The 12,910-nt window shown below is 43.5% G+C and overlaps 1 protein-coding gene across 5 annotated transcripts in view; it reads right to left on the bottom strand.

Annotated features, from left to right (window-relative positions):
• Cfap54 (cilia and flagella associated 54) overlaps nt 1-12,910 on the bottom strand; it is a 308,158-nt gene that overhangs the window by 159,077 nt on the left and 136,171 nt on the right. For all 5 annotated transcript variants that reach the window (XM_013518543.1, XM_013518547.1, XM_013518536.1 and 2 more), the window contains exons 39-40: nt 11,255-11,363; nt 1,307-1,459 (exon numbers count right to left, since the gene is read on the bottom strand). In XM_013518543.1, coding sequence (XP_013373997.1) covers nt 1,307-1,459; nt 11,255-11,363 — 262 coding nt within the window. The remainder of the gene's footprint in view (nt 1-1,306; nt 1,460-11,254; nt 11,364-12,910) is intronic.

Below are 12,910 nucleotides of genomic sequence, written 5' to 3'. Positions count from 1 at the left end.
TACACTTAAAGAGAGTGCTTTGTCCAGGATGAAAGGGGACATCAACAACAATGACAAATAAATAAAACTCTGGCAGTGGGTTGCTTTTTTTAAAAAAAGGCCAAATTTCTAAAAGATTAGTTCAGTGGAAATTAGTATCTTATTTAAGTCTAAATCTTTTTAAATTACTTTAAAACATAACTATATTAAGTTTAAATGTATTGTTTATTCTTACATTCTGATAAATATTCATAGTAAGGTACATAAATACATTACTGAGTTCAAAATTTTTAAATAAGTATACATAATTCAGGAATTTTTCCTTGCCTAAATTTGAGAATATACTTCCTTGAGTTTACAATTTAACCACTCAAAAGTCCTCCCCTGATTGAATTCACAAATTAATAGTTATTGAAAAGAGAAAATACACAGATTAATATAATCAACCATACTGAACACTGGTTTTCAGCTGAAGGAAGGCTCTAAAACCATAATCTGTGGTATTAGTAAGAGAACAGATTCATGGTTATTTTAAAATGCAGCCATTTCTTTAAAATTGTGCTTGGTAAAAGATTCTAGTTAAATAAGTATGACTCCATGCATCTACTAAGGAAAACAAAATACAAACAAAACCCCACACCTGCAAAGAAAACTGTAAAAACATCAATGTATGAAATTTAAAAATTAATGAGTATTATCGTCTTAGTTACTTTTCTTGTTGCTGAGACAAAATACCCAACACCTAAAGGGAAAAAGGTTTATCTGCCTCAAAGTTTGCAGAGGTTTCAGTCTATAATCGGCCGGCTCCAAGGCAGAGTGGTATGGCAGAGGAAAAATATCCATGGTGGGCAGAAGGTTGCAACGAGGGACCTTAACAGCATCTTTCTGCTCTCTTATTTTACCCAGGCTACTTAAGGTAGGTAGCACTCACACCTTTAATCCTAGTGCCCTTGAACCTAGCATTGCACCATGAATCAATTCCACCATCACACACTATAGATACAGCCACTTCTGAAAAAGCCCCACCTATGACTGTGTGAGGCTTTGGGGGGACATCTAAACACAAGCCATAACAATTATTGTCACATCTGCTGTTCTCAAGGAAGTTTTCTAGTTTGGCAGAAAACATAAAAGCAGGGGAGAAAGTGCCTTGGTTAGAATAAAGCAGCAAAGAGAGGTGATGAGATCCAGCAGAAGTGAGAAAGAGAGAGAGGTAGCCAGGGGTGGGCATGCCAATGAGAAGAGGAGATACACAGCACAGTGGCACCTATCTGCAGGATAGGGACCTCAAAATACAAAGACTGAGGGACAGAGGATGCGCATTTACCTTGTGTCTGTGCAAGCAACAACAAAAGCAACTTTTTGCTATGTCGGAATGATCTGTTATGGTATTTGGATTTTTCCAGGGTCTCTCTGAAGCATCTCAAAGTATCTGTCACATCCACGGGCACACAGACAAGCTGCTTGGCTCGGTTGTATTCTGGAAGGACAGGGACAGGAAACACGAGGGATGAGATGGTATTCTGAGCCCACTCCTAGCAAAACTGGTTCTAATTCAGAGAATTTCTTGATCCCAACCTAACGCTGCTCAATTCAAAGCCCCCAGATCTGCAGCAGGTGTTTCAACATTTTGATCATTTTTTTTCTTTTTGGTATATTTGAAAATTCTTTTAAAAACAAAAAACTTAGAAAAGTTTTGATTCTTATGAAATGCAAATAACTTTGGATCTTGCCAATTTTCCCTATAAAGCCTCTTACTTTTTCTTTGGCTGATCATAAAAAATGAAATAATCTCCTCTTCAGCAGCCTCTTCAAAGCAAAGGTGCCCTGGGAAAGAGACGAAAGGGGGAAGCAAAGACAGCTGGAGACCAGCAACTGCCTCTGGAGGACGGGAAAAGATAGGTTCCTAAGGCAGGAAGGCACAGGGGGAAGCTAGATGGGGCGGGGAGTGGTCTGCACCAACAGCCGTCCTGAAAGAGGAGATGGAGGGAGACGGTGGCTGTGGGGCCTCTGGAGACTGAGAGGCGGTTCTGGGAATTAGGCTGCACACACCATGAAGTGGGCCAGGAGAGTCAGGAGCGACAACGAGGCTTAATATAAGGTGGGCATGCAGAATGCGCCCTCTAAACACTGTCTTCCACAGTGTAGCAGCTTACTAGGCAACAATGCCTAGTAAGACACTGACAGGCACGACCTTTGTTCTGAGCATGCGCAGTGGTGCTGAAGAGGTGGGCACTCAGATCCCGGACTACTAAAGCTACACATGCAGGGAGTGCAGGTGACACGGCCAAGTGGGGGAAAGATGGAAGAGTGAAGAAGACTCTGTGAGAGGGAAGATACACCAGGGGGTCTTAGAGAAAAGGAAAAAAGAACAGGTTAGGAAGAAAGAGGCAAGGAGTTTTAGGCAGTTAGAAAAGCACAGGAATGGCTAAAGTTAATTGGGGACTTGTCAGGCACTGTTCTGAAGCATTTACGCTGACTGACTCAATCCTAACAACCATAAGAGGTAGAGGTATGTACCACTATTATCCTCATTTACAGAAGGAAAATAAGGAAGGGTCTGATTGCTTCCCGTGGGCACAGAACTAGCTTGCACCAGTCGAGGTACCATAGCAGAAAGAAGACCAGGAGGATGACGCGGCCGGTCCTGTGGACAGAGCAGCCCGCTTGGCCCCAGGGCGCTCCCTCCTGAAGTAGAATTATCCTTTGGGGTGGAAAACCAAGGAGGGGCTTGCGCAGGACTCTGACAGAAAGGGATGGGTATTTCAGGTCGTGTTAGCCAGCAGTCGTATCCACATCTGACTGCCCCAGAAAGAGGCTGGTGGTTTAGAGACCGCAAAGCCACCGCACAGACCCTGTGTGATTTAACTCAGCCGCGGTTGGTCGCGATGCACTCCAGGGAGGCGCATGGAGAACATTCCAACGTCAGTAGCAACAGGAATGGCTAATTGGCTTTGCGCTAAAGAAGAAATCAGGGCGTCACCTCTCCCCTGATCCTTTTCAGGGCTGGCAGCTTCCCACCCCACTTGAAAAAAAGAAGACAAGAGTGGAAGCAATCCAAGAAGATCATCTACCTCAGTCACCGAGCCTGCCCCTGTGCCCGTCTGCGCCCCCGGGCGTCACTCCGGCACTGGCATCTCCCGCTCCGCCCTGCTGAATCATCCCCAGTAGCGTATTTTCCTGCTATTTCTTCTATCATTAAAAATAAAAGAAGAAAACCATCTCTCTTGACTCCAGTTTCCCCTCAGGCTACCACCCCATTTCTCTGCTCCACTTTATACGAAAACCCTTCAAAAAAAAGTCGGCTTTCCTCGTTGTTCTCCATCCTCTCTTGAGCCCACTTAAATCAGACTTCTTCCTGTATGGCTTAAAATCTTCCTCCCCAAGTCCTTAAAGCAACCCTCAGAGTCCTCCAGGAACTGGCTCCCCAGGATCACTCTGCCCACTCCTCGCCATTCTCGCCCTCACTCCCTCCCACAGCAGACACGCTCCTGCTCCACAGTCTTGGCAGCCATGGCTCACAGTGTTCTAGAACATTCTTCCCTCCGATACCCTATGTCTTCCACTCAACTCCTGGAGGTTACTGCTTACCTGTTATCTTCTGAGTGAAGCCTTCCTTCTCTTACTTAAAACTAGAGCGTGCCCCCCTCAAAACTTATCGGTGAAGCACTCAATCCTCTGACATAGTGGTTTTATTTATTCATTGGCTGGCTCCTGCCCCCCAAAATAAAAAAATTCCACGATGGGAGAGATTTTGTCCATGTTGTCTCCAGCTATATCCCTGGCATCCATGATAGAACCTGCTATATAGTGTGTACTCAGCAAGTGTTTGTTAAATAAATGAATGGCTAGCATAAGTTTTATTAACAATCTCTTCCATAGGTCCATCTCAATGGCTACTCTGACAGTGCCCCTCTCCTCTAAATCCTGGCAAGGCCTACATGACCTGACACGAGACATGCCTCCTACTCCTCACACCTTACCCTCATGCACAGTGCCCTAAAGATTGTAGATTTCTCATGTTTTCCTTTTTTTTTTTTGCAAGAATTCATAAGCTTGGGTTTTTAGTCTACCTCTCCTTAGAGAGTGAGCTCAGGGATAGAGGATAAACAAGTATTTTAGCTTAGGCCATGATAAGCAATCACTATAGGCTGGATGGCTTATAAACAAGTTTATTTCTCACAGAGCTGGAGGGTGGAAGTCTTAGGTCAAGGTGCCAACATGGTCAGGTTCTAGAGAAGGCGTTCTCCCTTCCTGGCAGATTATTCCCTTCTCAGATGTCTTTTTCATATGGCTGAAATGGGCCTCAAAGGTGCCCTTTTTAAAGTGCCCCTTTTTTGGTATAAAGTGGAGCAGAGAAATGGGCTCCTGTTACACTTGTTAGGTTAAACTGAGGGGTGACCAAGACTACAAAGTCAGGCAAATTAAAGCAACAAGCAAAGTTTATTTGAGCCTAGGTGCAGGCTGGCCAAGGGCAACAAGACCATTGGCCCTAAGCATTGGATGGTGGAAGGCTTTATGGGGGTATTCAGATAGGGAAAAGGGTATGGCAGGGAGGAGTGGGAAATATTTAGCCTTGGTCTGGGGGAGCTGGAGTCTTGGTGACATCCATATCTTGCAGGTGCAGCTGCGAAAAGCAGTTGCTTGTTCATCTCCTTTTGCAAGCTCTGGCTCTCTGTTATCTCCGTGTCTCTGCAGCTGCAGTCAGCAGCCTTGCTTGGGGAGGTTTGCTTCTCTATCCAGGCGGGCCTGACCGCACTGATCTCATTCATGAGGGTTCCACGCTCATGTGCCAAGTTCTCTCCAAAGACCCTATGTCCTGACACCATCACATTGACAGTTAGAACCTCAACATAGGAATTTTGAGAAGCCACAGACATTTGGCCCATAGCAACTAGCAAAAGGGAGGGAGGAAAGCTGGAAATTCCCACACAATAATAATATCCAGGCTTTAGTTTTAAATAGCTATTAAAATTGAGATAATAATATTTACTTCGGGGGCTGTTATTTGAATGTGTGTGAAGTATCTGGCATATGCCTGCCATACAGTAGACAATAGGTGGAGGCTCCTGTTACAAGTCCTGTCATAGGGCTGGGGATGTAGCTCAGCGGTGCAGTGCCTGCCTGGCAAGTGCAAGGCCCTGAGTTCAATTCCTGGTACCAAAAAAGAAAATAGTAAAAAAAAAATTAAAAATTAAAAATTAAAAAAAGACCACAAGTACTAGTCATATATTTTTAAAATACAGGCATGTGCCATGTATATTTTGGTCAATGATAGACTACATGTATAATGGTGGTCTCATGAGGTTACATCACCTACTGACATTACAGTCATCTCAGTTTGTATGAGTGTGCTCTCACTCTGCACAATGACAAAATTGCCTAATAATGCATTGCTCAAATGTACCCTACTGTGGTTAAGCAACAGGAATGCCCAACAGTTGACCCCTCACAGATGCAAAGCACTGTGCCAAGCATGAAGAGCTAAAAATGAACAGAACAGACATGATACTTGCTCTCACGATGTTTACATTACAGAGTAAAAACCCAAAAAATGATCTAGGCATGGTAATGCATGCCTGGGATCCCAGCACTCTGGGAGACTGAGGCCGAAGGATCTCAAGCCACAGCCCAGCCTGAGCAATTTAGAAAGACCTTGTCTCAAAATAAAAAGTAAGTCAAGGTCTGGGGATTGCAGCTCAGTACAAAGGCCCTGGCTTCAACCCAAGTACCATCTAGAAGGAGGAGGGGAGAGAGGGAGGGCAGGGGAAGAGAGAGGAAGAGGGGAGAAAAACTCAACAAATGCTATTTAAATGAACATAGAATAAAATCATCATCAAATATCTGGCAATAAATAATTGTACCTTGTGTTTTTCCTATATTACATTTCTCTTTTTCCTTTTTTCAAGTCTTAGCACAACTTTTCCCTTATAGTCTAATTAGGGTTCTGCCCATAGTTTGAGGTTGTCTACATCCAATAAATGATGCAAAGCAACAAGCAAGTATCATTAGCTTTGGTGCCCTTATTCTTATCCCAGGGGACTCCTCCGAACATTTCCATAGATGATTATTCAAGAAGCTATTCCAAAGGCACTAAGAGTACCTCAATAGTCTGAAGTAGGTAAGCGGGCAGGGTGGGGGATTATGTTTTATTGAACCAGTGTAGAAATGAAAACTGAAAAGGTAATGACTCCTGAGAGATCCACCAAGGAAGGAACCCGCGGAGTGATTTGAAATGTGGGGCTGCTTTCTACACAATTGTTCAGATCAATCCAAATGCCCAGACACTAATAAAACACACCTGCATGGGGGTGAAAATTCCAACACATCTGAGAACTAGATAACCCTACCAGAGAATTTAAATACAAGTAAGGTCAAAAGTCAAGAAAGTGATCCCAGGTAGAATGGAAAAACAGTTCTAACAAAGGGCATAGCCAGGGTTATCTCTCCTACCGAGCTTAACAAGCAAGCAAGTTCCTCATCCACACAAGAATAATCTATAAAATGAGGTATGCTCACTTTTCCAAAACCTACTGAGACTATACCAAATTACATATGCATTATTAAATAGTTGAAAGGAGAATAGGATGCTGTTAAATAATGAGAAAACCAAATGTTCCTAGGCACTGGGGCATTACAATATCTGTTGTGAAGAATTGAAAGTATCAAGCATTACCACCAGATGCTCTTATGCCAAAAGAAAATCTACGAGGTGCTAAAGAGGCAATCTCATCCAGAAGCCATCATGAGTACACTCAGTCTTACAAAAGAACCACAAACACATCATGGTGACATACATAAGACCCAACACACTTATAAACATGTTAATGGCCTCAGTTCAGGATACTGAAAAAATTCAGCATCTTCAAAATTTGCCAAATAAACCCAAAAGCCTAGGCCAAAGATGCTCCTCATTGCAGAGATCCTAGGGGCTAATAAAGAGCTGTAAATTAGAAGCCGAGATTTTAACAGTTCAGTATAAAACCTATAATTAGATGCAAGAACACCTAAAAATCACCAAACCATCACAGTAAGTCAGAGTAAGTGTCTGCCTCCTATGACCACTGAAATACAGCAAATTATTTCTCGAGTGCTGTGAATTTAGAGAAGATTCTAACTTGGAAGGGAACCATGGAGTATAGGCTGGGTAGCCCAGTGGAACACTCATGTGGGGAGACATTAGACAGACCAAGGTCTGAATCACAGTCCTACTACTTGCAAGTAATGCTTAATTTCCTCATCTGTAATATGAATATAATAATGCTACCACCTAAAACTAAAAATTAACGAATCTAAATATAGTTTCAGCCTAATATTGCTAGTGTCATTACAATATTTTCCAAATTTTCCTCTTCGGTATTACTGCTCTAGTCGTAGCTCAAACTGGCTATCTTTCCACCAACAGTTGAGACTCAACCAAAGGCTCACTCTATATTGATAGCGCCTCCCCTCTGCCTCTCTGTCCTGCTTCCCCATCCTGCCTTTCCAGGTGTAGCCTTTCCAAGAGGCAAGCAAAGTGTTTTTCTGACAGATGCTGCTATCATCAGTAAACACCTCCAGCGACCCAGGGCTAGAGCTTTGCTAGGTACCCACGTCCCCTCGTCTTATGTTAGTCATCCTTTTGACAACAAATTTTTAACACATTTTCTCACCTGTGTAGCAACTCTTTTTACTCAGTATCCTAAAACTAAGAAACCCCTGAGGCTTCCAGGCAGGATCAAAGTAAAAGGGAGAACACACCCCGGAAGATTCACATTCTTTGACCGGAACTAGTCACACGGCATGGCCGCGCGAAGGTGGTTCTGCTGGTGTTTACTGACGAGGGGCTCATTTGATTTCCCACTAGCAGTGAAACTGCAGAGTCATGTTCACTGACTGCCTCAACTGAACACTGTTCTCCAGCCCTCCTTCCTCACTGTTTCCCTTGGTGCCCGCTCGTCTCTTTCACACTCCTCTTGAAGTCCCTCACCCTAGCACCCTTGGCTGTGTTCCCAGGGCCCCGTTCCCTTAAGAAATCCTCCCACACCCGGTGAGAACACCTTCATCCTCTACCTCCACCTACCAGCTTCCAGCTCGGGGTGAGCCTTCCTTTCTGCTTCCTGTCTTCCTTCCTGTCTTCCTTCCTGTCTTCCTTCCTTCCTTCCTTCCTTCCTTCCTTCCTTCCTTCCTTCCTTCCTTCCTTCCTTTAGGCCTTAGCAGGAGGGTTCTACCCTTCTATGTGAAGCTAATTGCCCTGTGCCTCAGCCTCTGTCTTTTCTCTCCTCGAGGTCCTTCCTCTGTCAAAAATCCCCCTCTCCTATCTCTGAGCTCTCCCTCTCTACTGGATCTTCCATTTAATATACAGATATGCTCCTTTCCTTCCATTAAAAATCACCCAACAAAGCAAAGGACCTTCCAGGACTTCGCCCAGGACCCCTGAGCTCCCATTTCCTTCTGGCTTCTGCAGCTCTCCCTCTTTCTTCTCACTGCTAAGCCTCCTGCAAGGCAATTCCCTACTCAGTGAATCCCTGCAGGTCCACCTCAGTACCCCCACTCTTCTCCTGGTTATTCCCAAGGTCACAAAGCCATTCATTCAGCAAACAGACGCTAAATTCCTGCTATGCAGCAGACACTGAGGATTATACTGGTGAGCAAAGCAATGGTCCTTTGCACTCATCAAGCTTGCACTGTATCAGGGGAAACAGATTAGTAATCAACAAATACAAAAAATGGTGACTTCTACAGATGATAAACGCTTCAGAGTAAAAATGTGCAGGACAGAGGCAAAGAGAAAGCTTGGAGGAAGCAGTTTTTACAAGAATGGAGGCAGTGACAGCACCCGCCCATCTGACAAATGCCTGTCCTCATCGTACGACCTCTCTGACTGACTGTTTCTCTTCCTGAAAGCTCTCTCTTGCCTTGGCCTTGCATGTCTCACTCTTCATCTACTGCGCCTCCTCTCAGGCTGCGTCCCCACCTCTTTCACATTCTGCTCTTCCTCCGTTTGGTCCCATGCCAGCTGGGAAGGCGTGTGCCTCTTCATCCCCAGAACAGAGTCAGGGGAGCACACCTTCCTGCCCCTTTGAAGGTAGGCATGGCCCTAAAACTTTGGGCAATGAGACATCAGCAGACGTGGTGCGCGTCACTTTCTAGTAGTAGCTTTATGAGCCAGTGCGTGATTTCCTACCTCTTTATCTCACTGGAAAAATGGAAACAATAAACCTACCTCATTAGGTTAAAAGCTAATATTCACAAGGCATTTGTAAGAGTGCCTGGTGTGCAGTTCTTTCACTGGAGTTGTCATTGTAATTAAATAAGAGAACACACACCCTGGCCTTAGCAGAACACAGACACATGCAAGCACATGCATGGTCTCACAAGGCAATGCCCAGGGCCCTTCTGGATGAGTCCTTCAGTAGAGCTCGCCCAGAGGCAGCACTGGCATTCTGCTCTGCCTTGGCAACAGCCGTGGGAGCCATGCCAAGGTGGACATTCCATCCCAATGAAGAGCAGTGATGCTCAACATCACTGAACATGGTAGCAAGAGCAAGACAGTCTTTCCCGTGTGTTGTAAGACCTGGGGCTTATCTGTTACTGCTCTATAGCCCTAGCCTGCTTTGACTGGTACAATTTCCAAAATGTTGGAGCTATTCAGGAGGTTACCCTGACGTCCATACTGCACATAATCCCCGGGTGACCTCAGCCAAGTCTCTGACTTCAACCACCACCAACATACGATGACAAAGGTACAGTCCTCCAACCAAGCTCTCTCCTGAGGGCTCCTGGGTACGCCCAAGCATGTACAGATAGACCTACTCAGTTATCATTCAAGCAAACTCTGTCGCTGAACCTCTTTCTTCTGACCTCTAAGACACCTTCTCATCTAACACCTGCCCAAAGGTCCAACCTCAGCTTTTTGCCTCTTTGTCATCTTTGAAAATCAGGTGCCAGGTGTTATTACTGTTTATAGCAACAGTAATAATAATGTTACAGACTTCAGCATTGCACGTTATAATCTCTGATGTACTCACTGAACTCTTTCAATAGACTGTAAAGTGGATCTGTAGTCCCATTCATCTTTGTCGGCTCAGTACCTAGTATGGCACTGAAAACAGTAGTAGCTGTTCAGTAAATGTTTGCTCAACAGGTGATAGGCTGGTTGACGACCTCAACAAGTGAATGAGTGGATGAAATGAATTATTACGTATATATATACATGCACACAAAAAAACCAATAGACAAGTGAAAGACTTCTAACAGTTCAAAGAGAAGACTTACATTTTCTTCCTAAACCAGAAAAATGTAATACAGAATGGGCATTATTTATATTTTCATTTTATTCTATTGCCTCATTTCTTCAAGTTGCACTGCCAAAGTGTCCTGGAAGGGTTTATCCACTAAAAAGCAAACAGGTCGTGTGTCTTGGTTACTTTTCTCTCGTTGCTGAGACAAAATACCCAATGCCCAAAATTAAGGAAGGAAAGGTTTATTTAGCTTACAGTTTGTGGAGGTTTCAGTCCATACTTGGCTGGCTCCGAGGCAGAAGGTAGCAAAGCAACAAGAGCAAAGGGGGGAATGGCAGCCGAACAACAAAGCAGCCAGAGCAAACAGGAGGAATGGCGGCAAGCAGCTTCTTTCCCTGCCTTACATTGTAAACAGGCTACCCCCACCTAAGGGGCATGTAGCTCTCACATAATTTCCATGCCCTCCTCTTCCACAGGCTCAGGATGTATACAAAGTAAGCACCCTGGCTTCCTGCTGAGTCACTTAGCCAAACCCCTAGACTCCCCAAGTTGACACAATGTTTCAACCATAACATCGTGACATTCCCAAATCATCCCCTGCATACTATTTACCAGGCCACCATGTTAAGGGGGAGAAAGCCCGCAGAGCGACCTCAGGATACTGATTATGGAAACCGCATCCTTTATGGGAGTCAAGACCGAACAAAGGAAACAGCAAGAGTTCAAATAGCCAGGAGTCCCCAGGTGAGATAAAACAGGAGAAATGTGCAAAACAGACTTTTCCATCTTTACTTTTTCCCCTCAATTTGCCTGTTTCTTTTCTTTCATTTCCCTTCTTTAACTTACAGCTTAAACTTCTGAAAATGTGTTTTAATCCCCCATAACTGACATGCATAGCAACAGAAGGTGGTAAATATCAAATGGATTATTTTCAAGTAAACCTGCAAAAGAGCTCTTGCAAATATGTTAGTCGTGGAAGATTTGGCACGCAGAACATAATGGGGAAGTTTCATGTAAAGAAAATTCATGTTCAGTCTAAAATTGATTCCGACCTGAATGGATGAGCATTTTTAGCAAATCTGTAGTGCCTCCTGCCTCCATTACTACATTGGGCAGAGAATCAATCTTCAGCTGCTTCCCCATGAAATTTCGGCAGGTGATCTTAAGGAAAAGATGAAAAAAAATATTATTTAGTCAGTTATTTAGAGTTAAAAGTTTGACTTACTTAAAATATTTATCTCATTTTTTTATGTCAAGATGAAGTGATACAAAACAATGCCACAAATAAAAGCTGACAGAAAGCATTCAATTATGAGAACTTTGGGGGGAAAAAGTGGCTATGTAATTTTTCATATTCCTGTGTATAGCACAGCTGGAAGAGCACTGGGCAAATTATGCAGAGCAATCAGAATATGATTTCCTAGTATTCCATAAATTCGGGAGTCTAAATATATCTTCCATTATGTAAGTTGAAACATATTTAAAATATCGGCTGCTCCTGCAATGGCAGGTTTTTCCAGCCTACTCATAATTAAGGCCATTTTAACTTCCCAGATAAATTTTCTCAGAACTAATTTCCTCTGCAACATTTATTTTCTAATAGATATCTGAGCCCTCAAGTTGTAAAATACCTAAAAACAGAAAATTTTTGGACAGAAGCAAATTCTTTGAAAGAATACGAGACTCTTCTTTCCATTTCTCCAATCCTATTCCTTGATTTAACTTATCATTCAAAATATAGCCCTCTTTCTCAAGCAAATAATTATTTTCCTTTCCTTTCCTTTTCCTCTCATTATTATATCTCATAATGAGATATAAACAGACTAATAAAATCTAAATTGCTTCCCACAGTCTAATAAAGCTCTAGCTGACTTAGTCCTTCCTACCTCCCCAACTTATTAAACAAATCTTTGTTGAGTATCTATTATGTGCCAAATACTGAAGGGATAATACAACAGAGAAAAAATAGCAAGCATTCCCACTTTTTATGGCATTCATTCTAATAGCAGAAGGAAAATAAAGTAGAGAAGTACATTTATAGTATATGCTATAGTTTGTGTCTGGATGTCCCCGCAAAACTTCATGCAGTAATGGGGCGGGCTTTTAGAATTTATGATTGATCCATAGTCCAACGTTGGAATTATGGGTGTGACTGCTACACCTGCCCAGGGGCGGGTAGTTTGCATACAATGTAAAGGAGGGAAAGAGGCTTGCTCTCCGCTGCACTTCCTTTTTGCTCTTGCTACTCTTGCTGTTTTCCACCACCATAAACTGTTGCTCTCTGCCATGTGCCCTCCTGTCTTGGAGCCAGCTGAGTATGGACTGAAACCTCCACAGACTGTGAGTGAAATAAACCTTTCCTTCCTTATTTTGGGTGTTGGGTATTTTGTCTCAGCAACAAGAGAAAAATAACAAACACAGTATATTAAAGAATTGTAATTGCTGTAGCAGCAAATAGTGCAAAGGTGCATATGACTTTAAACAGGAGGGTGAGGAAAGGCCTCAGTATGAAAGGCAACATACGGCACAAATTGGGAATCTGAATAAGGTAGAGGAAAACCCGTGTGTCCTGGGGGGTGGGGGGCATTCCAAACAGGGGCAACAGCAAAAGCAAAGGCCTTGGGTCAGGTGCATCTTAAAGAACAGTGAAGTTAAACAGTGCAGTTGAAACTGGGGAGTCACAGGATGTGAGTCGCTGGAGACCACAG

Source organism: Chinchilla lanigera, unplaced genomic scaffold, assembly GCF_000276665.1.
Source record: "Chinchilla lanigera isolate Chin_1 unplaced genomic scaffold, ChiLan1.0 scaffold00004, whole genome shotgun sequence".
Taxonomy (NCBI): Eukaryota; Metazoa; Chordata; class Mammalia; order Rodentia; family Chinchillidae; genus Chinchilla; species Chinchilla lanigera.
Note: the sequence above shows the minus strand (reverse complement) of the source record. Positions and strands in the feature narration are given on the sequence as shown.